The 21,622-nt window shown below is 40.3% G+C and overlaps 1 protein-coding gene and 1 pseudogene across 9 annotated transcripts in view; one reads left to right on the forward strand and one right to left on the reverse strand.

Annotated features, from left to right (window-relative positions):
- The window catches only part of CMSS1 (cms1 ribosomal small subunit homolog), a 383,373-nt gene that overhangs the window by 29,203 nt on the left and 332,548 nt on the right, over positions 1-21,622 (reverse strand). For 7 of the 9 annotated variants that reach the window (XM_073804346.1, XM_019922741.3, XM_019922743.3 and 4 more), the window contains one exon: positions 6,187-6,275. In XM_073804346.1, coding sequence (XP_073660447.1) covers positions 6,187-6,275 — 89 coding nt within the window. The remainder of the gene's footprint in view (positions 1-6,186; positions 6,276-21,622) is intronic. The other 2 variants (XM_033855903.2, XM_073804344.1) reach the window with 1 other exon arrangement.
- Positions 3,573-4,396, forward strand: LOC101325552 (lysine-rich coiled-coil protein 1-like; annotated as a pseudogene).

Raw genomic sequence — 21,622 nt, forward strand, 5'->3', positions numbered from 1 at the left:
TGCCCCGGTCTGGGAAGATCCCACATGCTGCGGAGTGGCTGGGCCGGTGAGCCATGGACGCTGAGCCTGCGCGTCTGGAGCCTGTGCTCCGAGGCAGGAGGGGCCACAGCAGTGAGAGGCCTGTGTACCGCAAAAAAAAAAAAAAAAAAAGAATTGGTAAGAAAATACAGTAGTGAGAGAGGTAAGTAAGGAGGGAAAGGGATAAGTACTCTTGCTGAAGATTCTTTTATGATCCAAGGAGATAAACAAAAGGCTAGCTTAAGAAAAAAAGAAGTCCAGTGTTGTCTCTGACGGGGAGAGGATGGGTCATGGAAACATTAAAAGGCTACTGACATCATGGAGACATCAATGAAAATTCACGAAATCCCTCATAAGGGATTATATTCTGGGAACCATAATTACAAAGTCACTAGGGCTGGCTCTGAAATGAGTGATGTTGAGGAGGGAAGAGGGTGATGCAATCTCTAGGAGTAGGGGAATTCATCATTTATTTTGGAAGCAGTATTTGGAAAAAAAAAAAAAACTACTGGCAAATCTTTATACTCACATTATTAAGGAGGCCAAGGATGATTGTTTAGATGTGAAATGGTTGCTAGAGATGATGTAGTTGCAAGGGTAGAAAACTTGTATAAAGTTATAAACCTGCTGCTTGAAATACTGGACAGATGGGAGGTGTGGACTCAGTAATAAAAATGTGAGGCCCAGCTATGGCAAAGGAGGGAACACCATCTAACTGGACACTCTCACCTGGTGATATTCATATTACAGCTAGCAGCATAATGCCAGGCAGTTCCTATGCAAGCATTAAAAAACAAAGCAAAAAAAAAAAAAAAAAAAACAAAGCAAACAGGGGTTTCCCTGGTGGCGCAGTGGTTGGGGGTCCGCCTGCCGATGCAGGGGGTGCGGGTTCATGCCCCGGTGCGGGAGGATCCCGAGTGCCGCGGAGCGACTGGGCCCATGGGCCGTGTTTGCTGGGCCTGCGCGTCCGGAGCCTGTGCTCCGCGGCGGGAGGGGCCGCGGCGGTGAGAGGCCCGCGAACCGCAAGACAAAACAAAACAAAACAAAACAAAACAAACAAACAAACAAAAAACCCCTTCAAGAACAGCAAACAACTAAGCAAATTTGAAAAAAATTCAAAACTTAAATATAGTAAACAGTAATTTCTTTTCTTTTTCTTCTTTTTTTTGATCCAAGAAAAAAATATGATTACTATTAAAAAACAAATACTTGGTCACATGTGCCAAATGAATCATATGCCTATGGCTGTGCTAGGTACCATAGTGAACACAAAAGAAACCCTGTCCTCTGAGGTGCTTATGGGCTAGTTGGAAATGCAACCTCTATGTGCATAAACAACTACAGAAGGACTCAAGAAATGACAGTCGGGGGCTTCCCTGGTGGCGCAGTGGTTGAGAGTCCGCCTGCCGATGCAGGGGACACGGGTTCGTGCCCCGGTCCGGGAGGATCCCACGTGCCACGGAGCGGCTGGGCCCGTGAGCCATGGCTGCTGAGCCTGCGCGTCCGGAGCCTGTGCTCCGCGTAGGGAGAGGCCACGGCAGTGAGAGGCCCGTGTACCACAAAAAAAAAAAAAAAAAAAAAAAAAAAAAGAAATGACAGTCGGCCTGACAAAAAGGCTGTCCTTGGGGTGGTGAGATGAGTTCCAGATGGAGAAGAGCAGCGGGAGACAGGATGAGGAGGCCACAGAAGAGCCCAAGGGACTGTGGTATTCGGGCTGGAGGAGAAGAGACTCCCAGGTCTAATGTCACGGTGGGGGACCCTTCAAGGAGGGGCTGAAGGAGGGACAATGGTCACGGGGCTCCAAAAGGTGTCTGCGGGCAGCAGTGTCAGGGAGCCAATGGCTCACAGCTGGGACACAAAGGGTTGAGATGGGAAGAGGGGTAAGAAAGCTGGGATACCAGTCTAGTCATCCATTATTCCTTTCCACAAATGAGTGCCAGTTCGGGGAAGGTTCTGTGCCAGATGCAGTGGAGATGCACAGATGTGTACAGCATGGTAGGGAGACCAGAGAGGTAGATGGATAACACTCAAATAAGGCAGAGGGCACAAGGAGGTTCCTGTGTGAATTCTCTGGCCAGGGCATGAGGATAGGCTTGTAGAGAGTGATAAGGGCACTGTGTCTACCTAGGACTTTGATTCTTTTTTTTTTTTTTTAATTTATATTTATTTATTTATTTATTTATTGGCCACTCAGCATGCAGGATCTTAGTTCCCGGACCAGGGATTGAATCAGTGTCCCCTGAAGTGGAAGCGTGGAGCCCTAACCACTGGACCGCCAGGGAATTCCCAGGACTTTGTTTCCTTAAAGCAATTTGTTAGTGAAAGAAATTAGAGCAAGATGAAGGTGGTTAAAATGAGCAGTAAAATCTCTGGTGATTTTTTTTTCCTTGGCATAAAATAGCAATGGCATGCGACCAAGAAATTCCTTGATGGCATGGTAAATCCAATTTTCCCAAGTTGAATGAGGAAGGACAGGTGGAAAGGGAAATGGAAGCAGTGTCATCCTCAGGGTGTGGCTTAAAGACAGTCAAGTGGGTCATCACTCCTGGTACCCATCTCTCTGAGCTTCAGGTTCTTTGTAAAATGGGGTCCCCCCCTACTTCACAGGGCACCTGTGACGACTGAGTCATGGTGCCTTACACAGTGCCTGTGGTGAGTGTTCAATAAATCGTCTTATTATTGTTGAAACCAGGGCTGCTGAAAGATAGGTGAATGCTCATGGAAATTAAGAATGCATTTAACTTTCTCTTCCTCGATCTTTCTCCTTTCTTCCTGTGGTTCCCTGCCATTTATCTAACTTGATGGTTGTGGGAAAAGAAGACTCAAGTTGGAAGGAGGTAAAAAATAGGTGGAAATTCAGCAAGGCGAACGCTCTGCCAATAAAAAGACAGTAAAGATGCAGGCTTGGGTGAGTTTATTGATGCAAATTTATTCTTTCACCAAAGAGTCCAGAGAAAGTGAAGAACAATCAAAAATAAAATCAAGGGATAAAGTAATAAAAAAGAAAGCCAGTGGGCTACAAAGAATATTTGGAGCAAGTGCAGTAGCACTCCTCACTGTTATGGCGGCGGTGCCGTCCAGTTGGCCGCTGGTGGTGGTGGCCACTTCCCCTCGGAAGTCCGGTCTCCGCCTCCTGCTCCCACCCTGCTCGCTCGGCGGTGGCAGCGGTGGTCCTTGCCTCTCTGCCTCCTCCACCTCGGCCTGTCCACTGGCGGGCGGCGTTGGCACGGAGGGGGCCCCTGCCTCAGAGAAGGTACCACGTTGAATGAGCAAAGACTGAACTTTTTACAGATACCTTTTGTAAAAGGCTTATAAGGAGTAGTGCCATAATTTGAATCACAATGGATTTCACATTATGAGGTGAATGGGAGCGGAGTATTGGACAAAAATAGATTTTTAAATCTCTGCATCACGGTTTTTAGCTCCTCAGTTGTTGCACAGTCTCACTATTTGGGAAAAGTTCATGCTAAAAAACTGAAGCAATCAATGGGTGAATATGATCAAATTTCTCCACCAAGTTCTCAACCTGTTAAGGAGAACTCCTTGTCAACCTAATGAAGCATTCAAAGACATGTGACTCTTTTCAAGATGAACTTGAAGATTACATCAAAGTGCAGAAAGCCAGAGGCTTAGAGCCAAAGACTTGTTTCAGAAAGATGAGAGAGGATTATTTGGAAACCTGTGGGTGCAAAGAAGAGGTTGATTCTAGACCCAGGTGTAGAATGTTTGATCAAAGACTCCTTTGTGAAACCGTCCAGACCTACCGAAGACCATGCAGTATTCCGCAAACAGTGGAAAAGTGATTACCTCAGTGGCTAGTAGCTCATGACAGCAGGCTGAGACTGGACTCCCTGAGCTGCTGTCAATTCACCAGGGACTGTTTCTCAGGAAAACCAGTACCCCTGAACTTTAGTCAGCAAGAGTATAACTGTAGCTCATACAGTGTAGAATCTGGAGTTTACAGGCACCTCTCCTCAGAAAACAGTACCAGTGCCCGTCAAACTAGTTATAAACAGATACATCAGAAGAGAAAAAGGCTCCCAGAGAAAGGCCAGGAAAAACGAGAGGAGGAGCGGCCCAAGCATAAGAGGAAGAAAACTTGTGAGGAAATAGATTTAGACAAATACAAGAGCATCCAAAGAAACAAAACAGAGGTGGAAACAGTCAGTACAGAAAAACTTAAGAACCGAAAGGAGAAAAAAAGCCAAGATGTAGCCTCTAAGAAATAGGAACTTAAGGGTAGTAAAGAGAAAAAGGAACAAGTCAAAGAAAGGAAGAAGAGGAGATGCTTTGGGACCAGTCTCTCCTTGGATTTTGAAGCTCTTGCATTGGTTCTCCTGAGGTTAAACTGAAAAAAGAGTTGAGGAGCTTGGTTTTATGATGTTCCTATCGCTCTTTTCATGTGAGCAGGTACAAAGGCTAAGTGAACAGAAAACATTTAGTGTGCTTGCTCTCCAACATGGAAATTACTTTTCCTCTTTTCTAAAATCATTACTACATTTTTCTTATACATAATGTAATTTCCCTTAACGAGAGTGGCTCTGCTTTAATTCATCAAATTGCTATGATGGTGGAAGTATTTTTCCCTTAGGACGTCATTTATTTTAAACTGGAGGATTAATAGGCTTTACAGAATTCATTTCTTGATTGGGTTTTAGTTTGGGGTGGGTGTTTTTATATTCATTAGTTTTCTCTGTGAAGCAGTTTAGATTGATTTTTTTTCCTTTGTTAGATCTATCTTGCAGTATATTTTCTATATTGGAAAGTGGAAAATGACATACATTATAATAAGCTTAAGTTACATACAGTTTTAAACGTTTCAAGGAGTCTTGATACAAAATCAGTTTATATTCTGGAAATGTTTATAATATAATAAAGTTCTAATTTCTACAAAAAAAAAGAATATTTAGAAACAAGTTCTGCAAGTAGGCACTGATTAGAGGCAGAGGTCAAAGAAGGCATGACTATGGTATGGTCAGTGGAGTTAAGTGAGGTAAAATCAAACAACATCTTTGTGAAATAAATTGAAAAGCTACAGATGTTAACCTGTAGATCTTAGAAAGAATGGTGCAAACTAAAATTGATACAGGGCCTTGGAGTTAAATATTTAATGTCTAGAGAGAAAACCAAGACTGATTATACATTAAATATGTATATCTTGCTGCATTCCCCACCTCACAAAGAAAAAATAATGAATAAAATAAAAGACCTGAAGTATATTTTACTATAAGAATTATCACTTCAGTGCTTACTCTTTGCCAACCACAGTTCAAAGAGCTTAACAAGTGTTAATCATTTAATCCTCACCCGTAACCCTGTGAAGAAAATACACGTATTATCACCACTTTACCAATACGGAGACTGAGGCACAGAGAGTTTAACTTGCCCAAGGCGTCACAGCTTGTAGGTAACCAAAATGCTAAACTGCTTCCCACAATTATCCTGAGCCCGGTCACAAACTTTGGGTCACAAAACTCTAGTGGAATGTGTTTAGGGCCACCTACAATAAGAATAAGGCCACATATGTTACTATGAAGAAGATGGTAACTTTGGACTGACAGTTAGATAGTCCTTTAAAAAATCACACATGGTTACCAATTAGGTCTCAGGGACAATAATGTAAGAAAGGTGCAAATGGATGTGAGTGGCCAGCAAGAAGATTAAAAAGGCAATAAAAGGTCCTAAGTCCAAGGAGCAAAGTTTATCAAATGGCCACTTGTGGTAATACAAAGGTAGCAAATCCCCAATAAGAATTCACACAACAGACATGATGCTAGATAGACATGAAGGCCTGGGAGCCTGCTCACAGCATGTCTTGGTACTGTAATAATGCATTGGTGTGGGGGTAATCTTGCATATCTATGCTATTTGTCTTCTCTTAGGAACTATACCCAAAGAATAAAACTGGGTCTTTGGTAAAAATGTAATACAAGAATCTAAGCTATCATTATTGTAAAATATATTTATATTGTAAAAAATATATTAGGGGGAAAAATAGACCTTGCTGGTTTGTAATTGATGAAGCATGGCTCTTTCAAAGGCAGAGAAGGTAAAAGCTTCCCTCAAATCCCACCAATAACTGGTATTGAAGCACATGGAATGCTGTAGAGGGGTAGAAGAGGCTGATTTCAGAGCCAACAGCTGTGACTCTCCCACAGTGACTGTCACCTGTTCGGTTTTCTTTGACAGGGCAGGAACTGGAGCTCTCTCTTGCTGCATCATTGCTGGGTCTCCTCCTCCTTCACCATCTGATGCTTCTAGGAAACACAAAGTTTAAAAATGAGAAAAGCACCTCTCTCTTTCTTTCTCCCATTGCTAGTGTAATCTTGGTACCATCTTTTTAGAAGGTTCTATCCCTTGACTCATTAATTTCACCTCTAAGAAGCTGAATTTAAGAAAATGATCCAAAATGAAGACAGAGATTTAAGAACGAAGGTGGCAGTGTTATTTATAAAACTGCAAAAATGAAGATTATTCAGATGTCTAAATTTCAGAATGTTTAATTATGGAACACTCACGCTGATTTTACAGATATTAAACTCCCCATTTTCAGATAAGAAAGTTGCTGCTTAGAGGGATGAAGTAATTTGCCCCAGGTCACACACCTGGGAACCCTATTTGAGTCCAAAGTCTTCCCCACAAGTGATACTGCCTGCACTGAGAACCAGCCAGCTCTTGATGCCAGTGTGCTGGCTCCAGGGGTAATGTTAAGAGAGTGGGACAGCAGGATTATAGATCATAAGAAATTCTTAATTTGAATTTATAAAATCTTTCAACACTGGAAAAAGTAAATTCTTACTCCAAGAACCAGGAAAAATAAAAACTTTAATAATTTTTCTGTTAAAAAGCTCTTTTAAAGAAACATGGCAACCATAAGTTTCTTACTTCCCATAATGCCATACTGTCTTCCAGATTTTAGTGGTTGTTCTCTTTGAGCACATTTTTGAATCTTTGAAAGGCTTTACTCACTCCCTTTGAGTTTTTCGGTATATCTCAAAGCCCAAAATGTGAATTTGTGAGTAATATTGGTCAGAATTCATATTTAGGTACAAATTAACTAGTTTGGTAGTCCTGAGCTTTTAAATGTTTACATACTATGATGGTTAATTTTATGTGTCAACTTGATTGGGCCACAGGGTGCCCAGATATTTGGTCAAACATTATTCTGGATGTTTCTGTGTAGGTGTTTTTGGTTGAGATTAACATTTGAATGGGTAGACTGAATAAAGTAGATTTCCCTCCCTAATGTGGGTGGCACTCATCCAATCAGATATGGCTGGAACAGAACTAAAAGCATTAAAGAAGAAGTAACAAGTGACACTGCAGAAATACAAAGTATCATGAGAGATTACTAAAAGCACCTATATGCCAATAAAATGGACAACCTGGAAGAAATGGACAAATTCTTAGAAAAGCACAGCCTTCCAAGACTGAACCAGGAAGAAAGAGAAACACGAACAGACCAATCACAAGCACTGAAATTGAAACTGTGATTAAAAATCGTCCAACAAACAGAAGCCCAGGGCCAGATGGCTTCACAGGCAAATTCTATCAAACATTTAGAGAAGAGCTAACACCTATCCTTCTCAAGTTCTTCCAAAATATAGCAGAGGGAGGAACACTCCCAAACTCTTTCTATGAGGCCACCATCACCCTGATACCAAAACAAGACAAAGATGTCACAAAAAAAGAAAACTACAGGCCAATATCACTGATGAACACAGATGCAAAAATCCTCAACAAAATACTAGCAATTCGAATCCAACAATACATTAAAAGGTTCATACACCATGATCAAGTGGGATTTATCCCAGGGAGGCAAGGATTTTTCAATATCCGCAAATCAATCAGTGTGATATACCACATCAACAAATTGAAGGATAAAAACCATATGATCATCTCAATAGATGCAGAAAAAGCTTCTGACAAAATTCAACACCGATTTATGATAGAGACTCTCCAGAAAGTGGGCATAGAGGGAACCTACCTCAACATAATAAAGGCCATATATGACAAACCCAGAGCAAACATCATTCTCAATGGTGAAAACTGAAAGTATTTCCTCTAAGATGAGGAATAAGACAAGGATGTCCACTCTCACCACTATTCTTCAACATTGATTTGGAAGTTTTAGCCACATCAAGCAGAGAAGAAAAAGAAATAAAAGGAATCCAAATCGGAAAAGAAGAAGTAAAACTGTCACTGTTCGCAGATGACATGATAGTATACAAAGAGAATCCTAAAGATGCTACCAGAAAACTACTAGAGCTAATCAATGAATTTGGTAAAGTAGCAGGATACAAAATTAATGCACAGAAATCTCTTGCATTCCTATATACTAACAACGAAAGATCAGAAAGAGAAATTAAGGAAACACTCCCGTTTACTACTGCAACAAAAAGAATAAAATACCTAGGAATAAACCTACCTAAGGGGCAAAAACCCTGTATGCGGAAAACTATAAGACACTGATTAAAGAAATCAAAGACGATACAAACAGATGGAAAGATATACCATGTTCCTGGATTGAAATAATCAACATCGTGAAAATGACTATACTACCCAAAGCAATCTATAGAATCAATGCAATCCCTGTCAAATCACCAATGGCATTTTTCACAGAACTAGAACAAAAAATTTTACAATTTTTATGGAAACACAAAAGACCATGATAGCCAAAGCAATCTTGAGAAAGGAAAATGGACCTGGAGGAATCAGGCTCCCAGACTTCAGACTATACTACAAAGCTACAGTAATCAAGACAGTATGGTACTGACACAAAAACAGAAATATAGATCAATGGAAGAGGATAGAAAGCCCGGAGATAAACTCACGCACATATGGTCACCTTATCTTTGACAAAGGAGGCAAGAATATACAATGGAGAAAAGACAGTCTCTTCAATAAGTGGTGCTGGGAAAACTGGACAGCTACATGTAAAAGAATGAAATTAGAACACTCCCTAACACCATACACAAAAATAAACTCAAAATGGATCAAAGACCTAACTGTAAGGCCAGATACTATAAAACTCTTAGAGGAAAACATAGGCAGAAGACTCTATGACATAAATCACAGCAAGATCCTTTTTGACCCACCTCCTAGAGTAATGGAAATAAAATCAAAAATAAACAAATGCGACCTAATGAAACTTAAAAGCTTTTGAACAGCAAAGGAAACCATAAGTAAGATGAAAAGACAACCCTCAGAATGGGAGAAAGTATTTGCAAACAAAGCAACTGACAAAGGATTAATCTCCAGAATATACAAGCAGCTCATGCAGCTTAATACCAAAAAACGAACAAACAACCCAATCCAAAAATTGGCAGAAGACCTAAATAGACATTTCTCCAAAGAAGAAATACAGATTGCCAACAAACACATGAAAAGATGTTCAACATCACTAATCATTAGAGAAATGCAAATCAAAACTACAGTGAGGTATCACCTCACACTAGTCAGAATGGCCATCATCAAAAAATCTACAGAAAATAAATGCTGGAGAGGGTGTGGAGAAAAGGGAACCCTCTTGCACTGTTGGTGGGAATCTAAATTGATACAGCCACTGTGGAGAACAGTATGGAGGTTCCTTAAAAAAACAGAACTACCATATGACCCAGCAATCCCACTACTGGGCATATACCCTGAGAAAACCATAATTCAAAGAGTCATGTACCCCAATGTTCATTGCAGCACTATTTACAATAGCCAGGAGATGGAAGCAACCTAAATGTCCATTGACAGATGAATGGATAAAGGAGATGTGGCACATATATACCATGGAATATTACTCAGCCACAGAAAGGAACGAAATTGAGTTATTTCTAATGAGGTGGATGGACCTAGAGTCTGTCATACAGAGTGAAGTAAGTCAGAAAGAGAAAAACAAACACCGGATGCCAACACACATATATGGAGCCTAAAAAATGGTACTGATGAACCTAGTGGCAGGGCAGGAATAAAGACACAGACGTAGAGAATGAACTTGAGGACACAGAGGGGGAATGGGAAGCTAGGATGAAGTGAGAGAGTGGCATGGACATATATACACTACCAAATGTAAAGTAGATAGCTAGTAGGAAGCAGCCCCATAGCACAGGGAGATCAGTTCGATACTTTGTGATGACCTAGAGGGCTGGGAAAGGGAGGGTGGGAGGGAGGCTCATGAGCGAGGGGATATGGGGATATATGTGTACATATAGCTGATTCACTTTGTTCTACAGCAGAAACTAACACAACATTGTAAAGCAATTATACTCCCATAAAGATATTAAAAAAAGAAAAGAAAAGAAGTAAAAGCATGACCTCCCCTGATTAAGATAATTTTTTCTGCCTTTGTACTTGAACTGAAACATGGGCTCTTCCTGGATCTGGAGCCTGCCAGCCTTCAAGCTAGAACTACACCACCAGCTCTCCTGGTTCTCAAGCCTTCTGACTAGGATTGGAACTAGACAATTGGCTCTCCTGGGTCTCCAGCTTGTCAGTCTATCCTGCAGATCTTGGGACTTGACAGTCTCCATAATTGCATGAGCCAATTCCTTTATGTATACACACATAGATACACAGAGAGAGAGAGACAGAGAGAGAGACAGAGAGAGAGAGCGATAAATATAGATAGATATATAGATATCTATTCTGTTGTTTCTGTTTTTCTGGAGAACCCTGATTAATACCCTGACTTTTAACTACGTAGCATGAAAAAAAGGACTCTACCCAATGAAGTAGTAGCAGGTAGAAGATTAACAGGGCTTTTTACTTATTTTTAAAATTTATTTATTTTTGGCTGCATTGGGTCTTTGTTGCTGCACACGGGCTTTCTCCAGCTGTGGCGAGCAGGCACTACTCTTCCTTGCAGTGCACGGGCTTCTTGCTGCGGTGGCTTCTCTTGTTGCAGAACATGGGCTCTAGGCATGCGGGCTTCAGTAGTTGTGGCTCACAGGCTCTAGAGCGTCGGCTCAGCAGTTGTGGTGCATGGGCTTAGTTGCTCCACAGCATGTGGGATCCTCCCAGACCAGGGCTTGAACCCGTGTCCCCTGCATTGGCAGGCAGATTCTCAACCACTGCGCCACCAGGGAAGTCCCTAACAGGGATTTTTAAATGAAGGACTAAGTTGGCATTAAAAGTATTTATAGTGCTGCTTCTGGGAAGAGAGTAGTAGTAGTCATATTTTCCCTTATTCCTCCTGCTAAGTACAGCTAAAAATCCTGACCATTACATATAAAACAAACATTGGAGATCTCTGAAAGGTGGAGAGAAGTCAGACATGCTAGGGACTTTGGGGCCCAAGGAACAACACAGCAGTGAGCTCCCTGGGTTTTCTTTTTGCCTTATTATCTCAGACTTGGAGCTAAAGAAGCTAGTAACTTGGAAATGCCAGTGAGAGCAGACAAAAAACCGCAACAAATGTCTGCTCTGTTTAACAAAATGACCAGGAAAACAACAGCCTAGCAAGACTGAAAACCTTTAGATAGTAACTACTTGACTTCAGCCAAACACAACAGAAAAACTGTTTTCTTTGCTGCCTACACCAGCAAAGGCTGAGTGGGGAACCTAGACTTCCACCTTTGTCAGGCTGTAATGAGGCACCCCAACTCCTCCTCCACCTTCCATCAGGGTGGTGTCAGAGGTGATCAAGTAGGGACTGAACCCCTGAAGAGATTTTCATCCCTGAAGGGTGGTAACAGACCCCTGCTCTCTACCACCACCACCAGTGCAGTATCAATGCAGAACACACTGTGAGCCTGGACTTCCATCTCCTCCTGGTAGTAATGAAGGGCACCTTTCCTTCCCCACTGGGGTCAGAGGAACCCTAGTAGAGAATCAGGACTTTACATACTGCCCAGTGGTAATGAGGCCAACACCCACACTAGTGTTTTAGCAAGCACTAAAAGAGCTATGCAAAGAGATGTACTCAAAAATACTACAATAAATCAAAACAGAATTCTAAAAATGTTCAAGTAACGCACAGGAAGGCAGAAAGATAAACAAGAAATAGCAAATAAACAGAAAAGACAAAATAAAATGGCATATTTGAATCCCAACATATCAACAATTACATTAATGTAAATGATCTAAACACACCAATTTAAGGACAGAGATTGGGACTTCCCTGGTGGCGCAGTGGTTAAGAATCTGCCTACCAATGCAGGGGACATGAGTTCGGTCCCTGGTCTGGGAAGATCCTACATGCCGCAGAGCAACTAAGCCCGTGCACCACAACTACTGAAACTGCGCTCTAGAGCCCGAGAGCCATAACTACTGAGCCCACGTGCCACAACTACTGAAGCCCGCGCACCTAAAGCCCGTGCTCCGCAACAAGAGAAGCCACCACAATGAGAAGCCAGCGCATTGCAATGAAGAGTAGTCCCTGCTCGCCGCAACTAGAAAAAGCCTGTATGCAGCAACGAAGACCTGACACCGCCAAACATAAATAAATAAAATAAATACATTTATATTAAAAAAAAGACAGAGATTGACAAAGTGGATTAAAAAAATGACCTAACTATATGCTGTTTACAAGAAACTTACCTCAAATATGACGATATAGCTAAAAGCAAAATGATGGCTGAAATATAACATGTAAATATTGATAAAAAAGCAGGAGTTATATTAATATACTCTATTAATTATATTAATATGATTAATTACATATTTGATATTAATATCAGATAAAGGTTGAATAAATTAGTTCTTTCTTTAGTCTGTGTGTGATGTTTTTTGGTTCCAAAGAAGAAAACTGCTTTTCTGAAGTAAGGATGCTAGTACTGTGATTTCCATTAAGAGAGTATTAAAAGAACAGTAATGGGACCCAACCTAACCAGCCTGGCTCTAGCATCTAGATTTCTCTAGAACTGCTGGCATTTGAGGAAGTTAAGCTAGGCCTGTGCCACTCAGTCCCAGTGGCTGATTTTCAGCCCATGGAGTGGAGTCACCAAGACGGTGCAACCTTATTTTCAACTCCTTGAGGGTCTACTTTAAAAAAAAAAAAAAAAAAAAGGATACCACCAGATGGGAGTGGAGTCAAGTACACGGTTCTTTTTCAACCCCAGGCAAAAAGAGCAAAAAGTTAAAATTAACAGTTGCACGTATCTTTCTCTTTCCTTCAATCCCTGACTTTGTCCTCTTTATGAAAAGTATCAGAAATCCAATTTCCCAGCAATTTCCTTAAGTTTCTAAGTATTTACTTGCATGAACTCCTTCTAGGCCCTAGGGAGAATACTGGCAATGGATCATACAGTTAATTTTTCTTAAAAAATCTGCAAAAGAAAGATATATGGTGATTAAAATAAATACAATAGACCACTGTCTATTTCTACTCAGAATTCACCTCTGTCCCTATCTCCTAGTGAGTAGTGTTGCAGCTGAAGTGAGCATTTTGGGGATCCAGTTAGAGGGAGCTGGTTGGACAGACATTGAGCTTGAGTTTAATGAGATATTATAAGGTTCATAATCATAAAGTCTATAGTTAAATTATTGCTAGCTCTCCTACTGTAGGAATACTTCCAGGAATATTCCTACTACCCCATGCCAACTCACCAGACATCTGACACAAAGTGTACAGGGCTAGAGGTTGTGGACTGTGACACAAACATACCTGTAGCCTCCTTCCTTAGAAATATGTGGGAAGTGGAGGAGAAAGCAGGTTTGGGATGAATGAAACCAGAAATTAGTCAGTGGAAAATTCTTCCAATCATCAAAAATGTAAAACTGTAAGCAGAAAATTAGGTTCCCATTTTGTCTATTCTAAATGGCAAGTCTCTTTCATAGGAATAGAGTAGATGCTGTATTTTACAGTTATCTGATAGGGATGAGTAAAATAAAACTTTTCAAAATTCCTGTGTTTATAACAGTACTGTTGTGATTTCTTATTTAAAATAATTTCTTTCATACCTAATTTTGTATCAGTAATTTTGTATTCTTTTTCTAAGAGAGGGTCCCCCAAATTACGTAAGATTTAGGCCTCACAGAAACCTAGATCTGCCCTGGCTATAGACCTGCTTAACTCTCCTATAGTTCTCACAGTTTCTCAACAGAATAAACTACTGAAACCCATAACCTGGTAAGTTTCAAAAGCACGATGCTAAGCAAAAGAAGCCAGAATCAAGAGGGTATATAATGTGTGATTCCACTTATTTAACACTCTGGAGAAGGCAAAACCATAGGGATAAAAAAACAGATCAGTAGTTACTGGGGACTGGAGATGGGAAACTTCTGGGGATTGTTGGAAATGTTCTATAACTTTATTGTGGTGGTGGTTACACAACTGTATGCTTTAGTAAAACGTCATAGAACCACACTCAAAAAGGGGTTAATTTTACTATGTAAATTATTTGCTATATAAATTATTCCTCAGTAAGCCTGACTTTAAAAAAAAATGATAGAAGCTAACTTTCATCAAACAATTTGTTAACACTTGCCCAGTGTCACACAATTAATAGGCAGAGCTGGGATTTGAATCCCAAATATTCTAATGTGGAGTCCACACTACCCTTGCATGAGAAGATGCTGCTTATAGCTAAATGATGTTTCCTTCTATTCTGTTTGCTAAGAGGTTTGTTTATTGTTTTATTTTAAAATCACTAATAGGTGTTAAATTTAATGCAATGCCTTTTGTTTTCACATTTACTGAGATGATTATATGGGTTTCTCCTATAATCTGTTAATGTGGCCAACTGTGAAAATAGGTTGTCTAATGTTAAACCATCCTTGCTATTCCTAGGATAAATCGCAATTGATCATGACGTATTTCTTTTTTAATAATGTTGGTTTTTATTTTGGTTACCATTTTATTTAGATATTTATTTACATAATTTTCCTTTCTAGTATCGTCCTTGCCTGGTTTAGGTATTTTGGTTATATTAGCTTCATAAAAGAGTTGGGAAATGTCTCCTCATTTTCTGTCCTCTGAAATAGTTGTATACGAATAGCTAAGATGATCTGTTTCTTGACATTTGGTAAAATCTGTTAGTAAAAGAAGCAGAGCGTAGTATTCTTTTTGTGGGTATGTTTTAACAAATGCTTCAATTTCTAACAGTTATATGATTATCCGGGTTTTTCTTTTTTTTTTTTTTTCCAGTACGCGGCCTCTCACTGATGTGGCCTCTCCCGTTGCGGAGCACAGGCTCCGGACGCGCAGCCTCAGCGGCCATGGCTCATGGGCTCAGCTGCTCCGTGGCATGTGGGATCTTCCCGGACCGGGGCACGAACCTGTGTCCCCTGCATCGGCAGGCGGACTCTCAACCACCTCGCCACCAGGGAAGCCCCCGGGTTTTTCTATTTTTAACTCAATTTTGGTAAGTATTATTTTTCTAGGTAATTGGCTGTTTTATTTAAATTTCTCAAATTTATTGGAGAGGTGTGATCATTATATGTAGCTATGTCTTCTTTTTCTTTTCTCCCATCTTTTATTTGTACCTTTTTTTTTCTAGTTCTGCCTTGGAGAGGTCTTTCCTTAAAAAACCAACAACAACTAGGTTCTGTATGATAGATGCTTTCTATTGCTTCTTTGGTTTCTAGTACACTAATTAACATTCTTTACTTTCTTTAGGTATACTCTTTTGAGTTCTTAATTTTTGTAGTTGGATATTTAGCCCATTAAGCTTTTCTCTTTCTGATGTAAGCATTAAGGATATATATTTTCTTAAAACTTTATAACAACTGAATACCATACATTTTAATATTATAGCATTTTCATTATCATTTAATTCTAAATATTTTTAAAGACTCTATAATGACTTTTCTTTGATGAGTTATTTAGAAGTGCACTGTTAAATTGTCAAACAGATTTTTTTAAGTTACCTTTTTTTATATTGTGGTTAGAAAAATGGCCTGCAAATCAATTCTTTGATATTTGTTAAGACTTGCTTTATTTTCTAGCACAGGGATCACCACACTTTTTAGGTTTTTAGGGCCACACGGTAAATAAGTGTAGGGTTTGCGGAGCAATAAGGTCTCTGTCAGTAATTACTGGATTCTACTGTTGGGCAAAAGCAGCCTTAAGACAATATGTAAATGATTGGGTGTGGCTGCGTTCTGATAAACTTTATTTACAGAAACACATCCTGGCTGGATTTGGTCCATGGGTCATAGTTTGCCAGCTCCTGACCTAGTATATAACTATTTATTTATTGATTGATTTTTATTGAAAATAGTTGACATAGAATATCATGTTAGTTTCAGGTGTACTACCTAGTAATTTGACATTTGGATACATTATGAAATCATCACCACAGTTAGTCTAGTAACCATTTGTTCCCATACGTAATCAATTAAAAAAAATTTTTTTGTTGGACTAGAATGTGCAGTATCTAATTGTTAGGTGCATAGTTCTATACATGATTACAGATAAACTTAACGATGTTTTTCAAATCTGCTATATGTTTATGAATTTTTATGTTTTATTTATCAATAATTGACATATATATTAACATCTTCCACTCTTATTTTGAATTTCTCCATGTTTTCCAATAATTCTGTCAGTTTTTGTTTACACATTTCATAGGTATGTAAGGTGCATGCAAGTTTGGAACTGTTACAACTTCCTGTTGGTTGATTGTTCCTTTTATCATTATGTAGTGACACCGTTTCAAAAATCCATCTTGTTGTAGAGAACAAAGGTATGGACACCAAGTGGGGGAAGTGGTGGGGGGAGGGGTGGTGGTGGGATGAATTGGGAGATTGGGATTGATATGTATACACTGATGTATATAAAATGGATGACTAATAAGAACCTGCTGTATAAAAAGATAAATAAAATTAAATTAAAAATTTTTAAAAAAAAAAATCCATCTTGTTGGAACTTCCCTGGTGGCGCAGCGGTTGGGAATCCACCTGCCAATGCGGGGGACACGGGTTCAATCCCTGGTCCGGGAACATCCCACATGCCGTGGAGCAACTTAAGCCCGTGCACCACAGCTACTGAGCCTGCCCTCTAGAGCCCGCAAACCACAACTACTGAAGCCCACGAGCCACAACTACTGAAGCTTGCGCACCTAGAGCCCGTGCTACTCAACAAGAGAAGCCACCGCAATGAGAAGCCTGCGCACCGCAACGAAGAGTAGCCCCAGCTGGCCGCAACTAGAGAAAGCCCGTGTGCAGCAACCAAGACCCAATGCAGCCAATAATAAATAAACAAATAAATAAAATAAATCTATTAAAAAAATCCATCTTGTTTAATCTAGTTCAATTTCACTTATTTGGGGAGTGGTTTTCTGTATTTCTAGAGGCGGTCAGCTGTTCTCTGGGAAATCTAACTATACACACTGAAAACTAATGTTGGAGACACAGCTGTACTTCAACAGTCTAAAGTGTTTTGCTAAAATTACTCATCCGTAGAAACCAGAATGTTTTATTTGGCCAGGAGAAGCAGGGCTGGGAACCACTCTTCAAGACCATGTTCCCAGCTCATTAAGGGACTCCTACCAGCATCACTGAGAAAGAACACAATTCCCACATCCATAGAACAGGGCCCTGTGAAAAGTGAACTCAGTGAAGGCCCTAAGGCCATGCCAGCAAAACAACACAGGGCAGGGGGAGGGCAGAGCGAGGGCACAGCAGAGGAAGGGAGAGGAAGGGAGAAACAGAAGTGTAGCCAGTGAAAGAAAAGCGCTCTCAATTCTGGCTCCACTTGTACTAACAGTGCGCATGCAGTGAAGGAAGCTCCATCCTTTATTGCTTCTGTACACTTTTCAAAATAATGACTACAGGTGTGCCATGACCAAAAAATAAGGGCTTACAATCAATTAGACCATGCCAGAAAAGAATCATACATCTGTAAGTGTACCTCTCATTTATTCGTACTGTTCATAATGCCTGCTCACCCTTTATCTTTGTCATCTCTCCTTTTCTATCAAAATCTTAGTCCCATCCTCCAAAATTCAGCACAAGTTTCCCCCTCTGTAAAGATCTTCCAAAAGTAGAAACAAGACCATCTTAGGGCTATAATCTAGCAAATAGCTGCAACTTTCACTGAGAAAAGAAAATGCTGAGAAACGGGGAACAGGATCTAGTGTACAAATGAAGAATTATGTGATCGGCAGCAGGAGGAACAGTAAACCCGAAGCCATGTCTATCGTGCCCAATCCAGGCACCTGGTTGTATTGAGGGGGCTGCTCGGAGAAGCCTTGGCAGGCTCAACCTTTAATCTCCTAGCCTTTTCTGGCCACACATTCCCTGCTCTGGGTACAGGGACACTTGACCACTCACAGTCTTCTGTAGCCTTGTGGTGGGTCATCAGGGTTTACATTAGCATGGCATATGCCTCTCTGATTTTGTTTCATTTTTCTTAGGTACCATCTTTTCCTTTTTGCTTTTTCACTCTCATAGGCAGCAAGAAACGGGGCATGCTCTACCTTTTCCATCTCTCAGGCTCCTTAACATGTCCTCTCCCTCTCTCTCCAAAAGATTTGACAAAACAAATGTTTCTGAATGTAAGTCCCCTGTGAGTTAGTTCTTGCCATCAGAAGTCTTCCTGTCATTCTGAACTGGAATGGGGAATGGGGATGGGGTGGGGGTGGGGAACCCTTTTCCCATTGAATTTTGCTGTTTCTAGTGGCAACTGCTACAGCCTGGTCTACATTCCAGTAATGCTCCTATTTTCATAGCTGAAGATGTCCCTAGCAACAGATCCAGATTTTGTTTATAAAATATGTTTCCAGTTCCCACAGGAAACTTTAAAGTTAGAAAATTTGGAATAAGATGGCACAACTCTGAACTGTTGTCACTTTATGGGTCCTAAAACTCTGAAAGAAAGTAAAGCACTATGACCAATAACATTGTCTCAAAAATACATGACTAAAGAAAAATGTTTCACCTTCTATCTGTGGGGATCTTAAATGCTACACAATTTGTTGCCAGTAACATGTCAGCAGTTGTAATGTATAGAAATATCTAATCACTATGTTGTATACCAGGAACTAACGTAGTGTTGTAGGTTAATTATACTTCAAAAGCAAACAAACTCATAGAAAAAGAGATCAGATTTGTGGTGACCTGAAGCAGGGCGTGGGGGGAGAGAGAACTCGATGAAGGTCCTCAAAAGGTACGAACTTCCAGTTATAATAAGCAAGTATTAGGGATGCAATGCACAGCACTAGTAATATAATGAACACCACTGTATGTTATCTAGGAAAGTTGTTAAAAGAGTAAATCCTAAGAGCTCTCATCACACGGAAAATGTATTTTTTCTCTTTTTCTTTTAGGTTATATCTATATGAGATAACGGATGCTCACTAAACTTAATTGTGTTAATCATTTCATGATGTACATAAGTCAAACCAGTATGCTGTACACCTTAAACTTACACAGAGCTGTAATGGGGGTCCTCAATTCCTCCCCTCTGCCTGGAAGAGGTGTGGACGTGACCCATCTTTAGCCAAGAGAACCTGAGCTGTGTTCTGATAGCAGAAAAGGTTTACTATCTTCATGGACACTGTTGGTCTCACGTGACTTTTCCAGTCTCCAAGTCACCACCCTGGATAACTACTTACCTCATGTTGCTCTGGTCTGCACGATAATAAAGACCTTATTATTAAAAAAAATTAGATCTCAATAAAACTGGAAGAAAGAAAAAATACAAACAGAGTAGCTAAATAGCAAAACAAACAAAAACATACACAGGACAGGCCCCTGAGGAACCACCCACATTGGGTTAAAGCACCCAAAGCCACAGGAGTCTGACCTCTTCTGTGAACGCTCACACTTAAGCCTGGCTGCGGTGGCAGTAAAAAAAAAAAGGACTTCTAATGCCAAAACTGAGGGTGCCAGAGGACCTGTCCTATCTTTAAGGTACAAAAATATAGTGGAGATCATGTAAATATCAGAGGACAGCTTTGCAGGCAGAATAGTTGCCTGCCGGCTATCTGTCCAGAATAAGGCATTTTTCCCTTTTATCCTATTTTATTTTTAGCTTAAGGGAAAAAAAAAAAAGGTAACTCAGCTGGGGCAACAGGACCTCAACTCTAGTCTTGAGTGTTACAGCTTCACCCTTCTTCCTTTCTAGTTTATTTTAAATGTTGGAACATTTACATATTTCGGGGCAGTTTTCAAACTATGAGTAATTTCAATTTAACCTGTTCTGGTCAATCTTTGTAGTTGGAGTTAGGTGAATAGAGCCATGGATGCTGGCAGTGGCATTTTGGGTCTTATTAGAATTGTTATGTTTATTGGATGAGTGTATTTGTTACATTTGGAAGCACTGCTATATAAATTCTCCATTCCTGGAACAGAAACTAATAACAATGTTAATAACTCTTACATAGTCCTTATTTTGAGTAAGGCAGTGTTCTAAACGCTCTACACATATTAACTCATTTAATTCGCATGTCAGTCTTACGAGATGGGTACTGTTACTATAAGCTCTGTTTTACAGAGGTGGACATGGAAGCACTTGTCCAAGGTTAACGAGAGAGTGCATCAGGATTTGGATCTAGGTGGTTTTGATTCAGTTTGCTCTTAACCATTATGCAATACTGCCCCTCTAACTTAGAAAACTAGGTGGCTCTCAGGTGGTACTAATCATTAAGCTAGGTACTGGAATCCACAGGGCTTGGTATGTAGAGCCCAGTTTAACAATAATGTATGTTCTTACATTTGAATAACACTCATCTAACTGGGGCAGAAGCTGCTGCATGTGGTGAATAGCTCCCCTCCTCCAAAACAGACAAACAAACAAACATATCCAATTAGTCCAGATATCTGTTAGGAACTCTCCCCCACCACCCCTTCCTCCATCCTATTTTAGCTGGGGAGAAAATATATCCTGGTTTGCCTAGGCTAGTCCTGGTTTTTGCTTGTCACTCCCACATCCCATCTGATTTAGTATCTGTCTTATTGCAGGCATCCTTTAATACATTAATATGCATTACTACTGTCCAAGTGTGAGAATGGAAATGAGATCACCCTCAGGTTTATTTGACCCCTGAACTCTGCTCTTTGCCGCACAACTGTTAACAGCTCCCAGAACAGCACTCTATGCACACCTTTTGGGAAGTGCCAGTATAGAGGAGCGACAAAGGAAGTCCTAGAAGTCTTAGATTCTAGTTCCAACTTTTGTGATCTTGGGCAGATCATTTACTTTATGCCACAGTCTTCCTATTTGTGGAATGATGAAGTCAGACTTCTATGATTTATGATTTTCTGGTTCAGGCCAATTTCTGTTAAGAATGCAGTATACCCTGGACAAGTCAAAATTTCCAGAGTGAGGTGAAATGTTGAAGTACAGAGGTATAGGGTAACATTAAAAAAAATATAGGTGAACATGGCCCGTTATATGACTATGTGAGTTACGTCATGTCCCCTGAACAGAAATTTCAAAAGGAAAAGGCCTATGAGGCTGCAGTTAGACCTGCTACCCACTCACTCTTGTTGTAAAGTGTGAGCCCAAGGAAGAGAAATGTTACAATGGGAAAGCACACTGTTTCTGTTGTGACTGCCCTATAGCCTTCACAGAGACTTCAACTACCTATTACATTACTTAATGTATGCCTTTAATGTGCATCTTGTGAATTGTTAAAGGTGGGTGTAACGGTCACAAGCCCTGCTTCAGAATGCTCAACTTTCTTGCCAGGCTTGTCAGTGGAAAACCCAGATCTTAACTGCCTTTTTG

The sequence above is a fragment of the Tursiops truncatus genome, chromosome 4 (assembly GCF_011762595.2).
Source record: "Tursiops truncatus isolate mTurTru1 chromosome 4, mTurTru1.mat.Y, whole genome shotgun sequence".
In the NCBI taxonomy this organism is placed as follows: Eukaryota; Metazoa; Chordata; class Mammalia; order Artiodactyla; family Delphinidae; genus Tursiops; species Tursiops truncatus.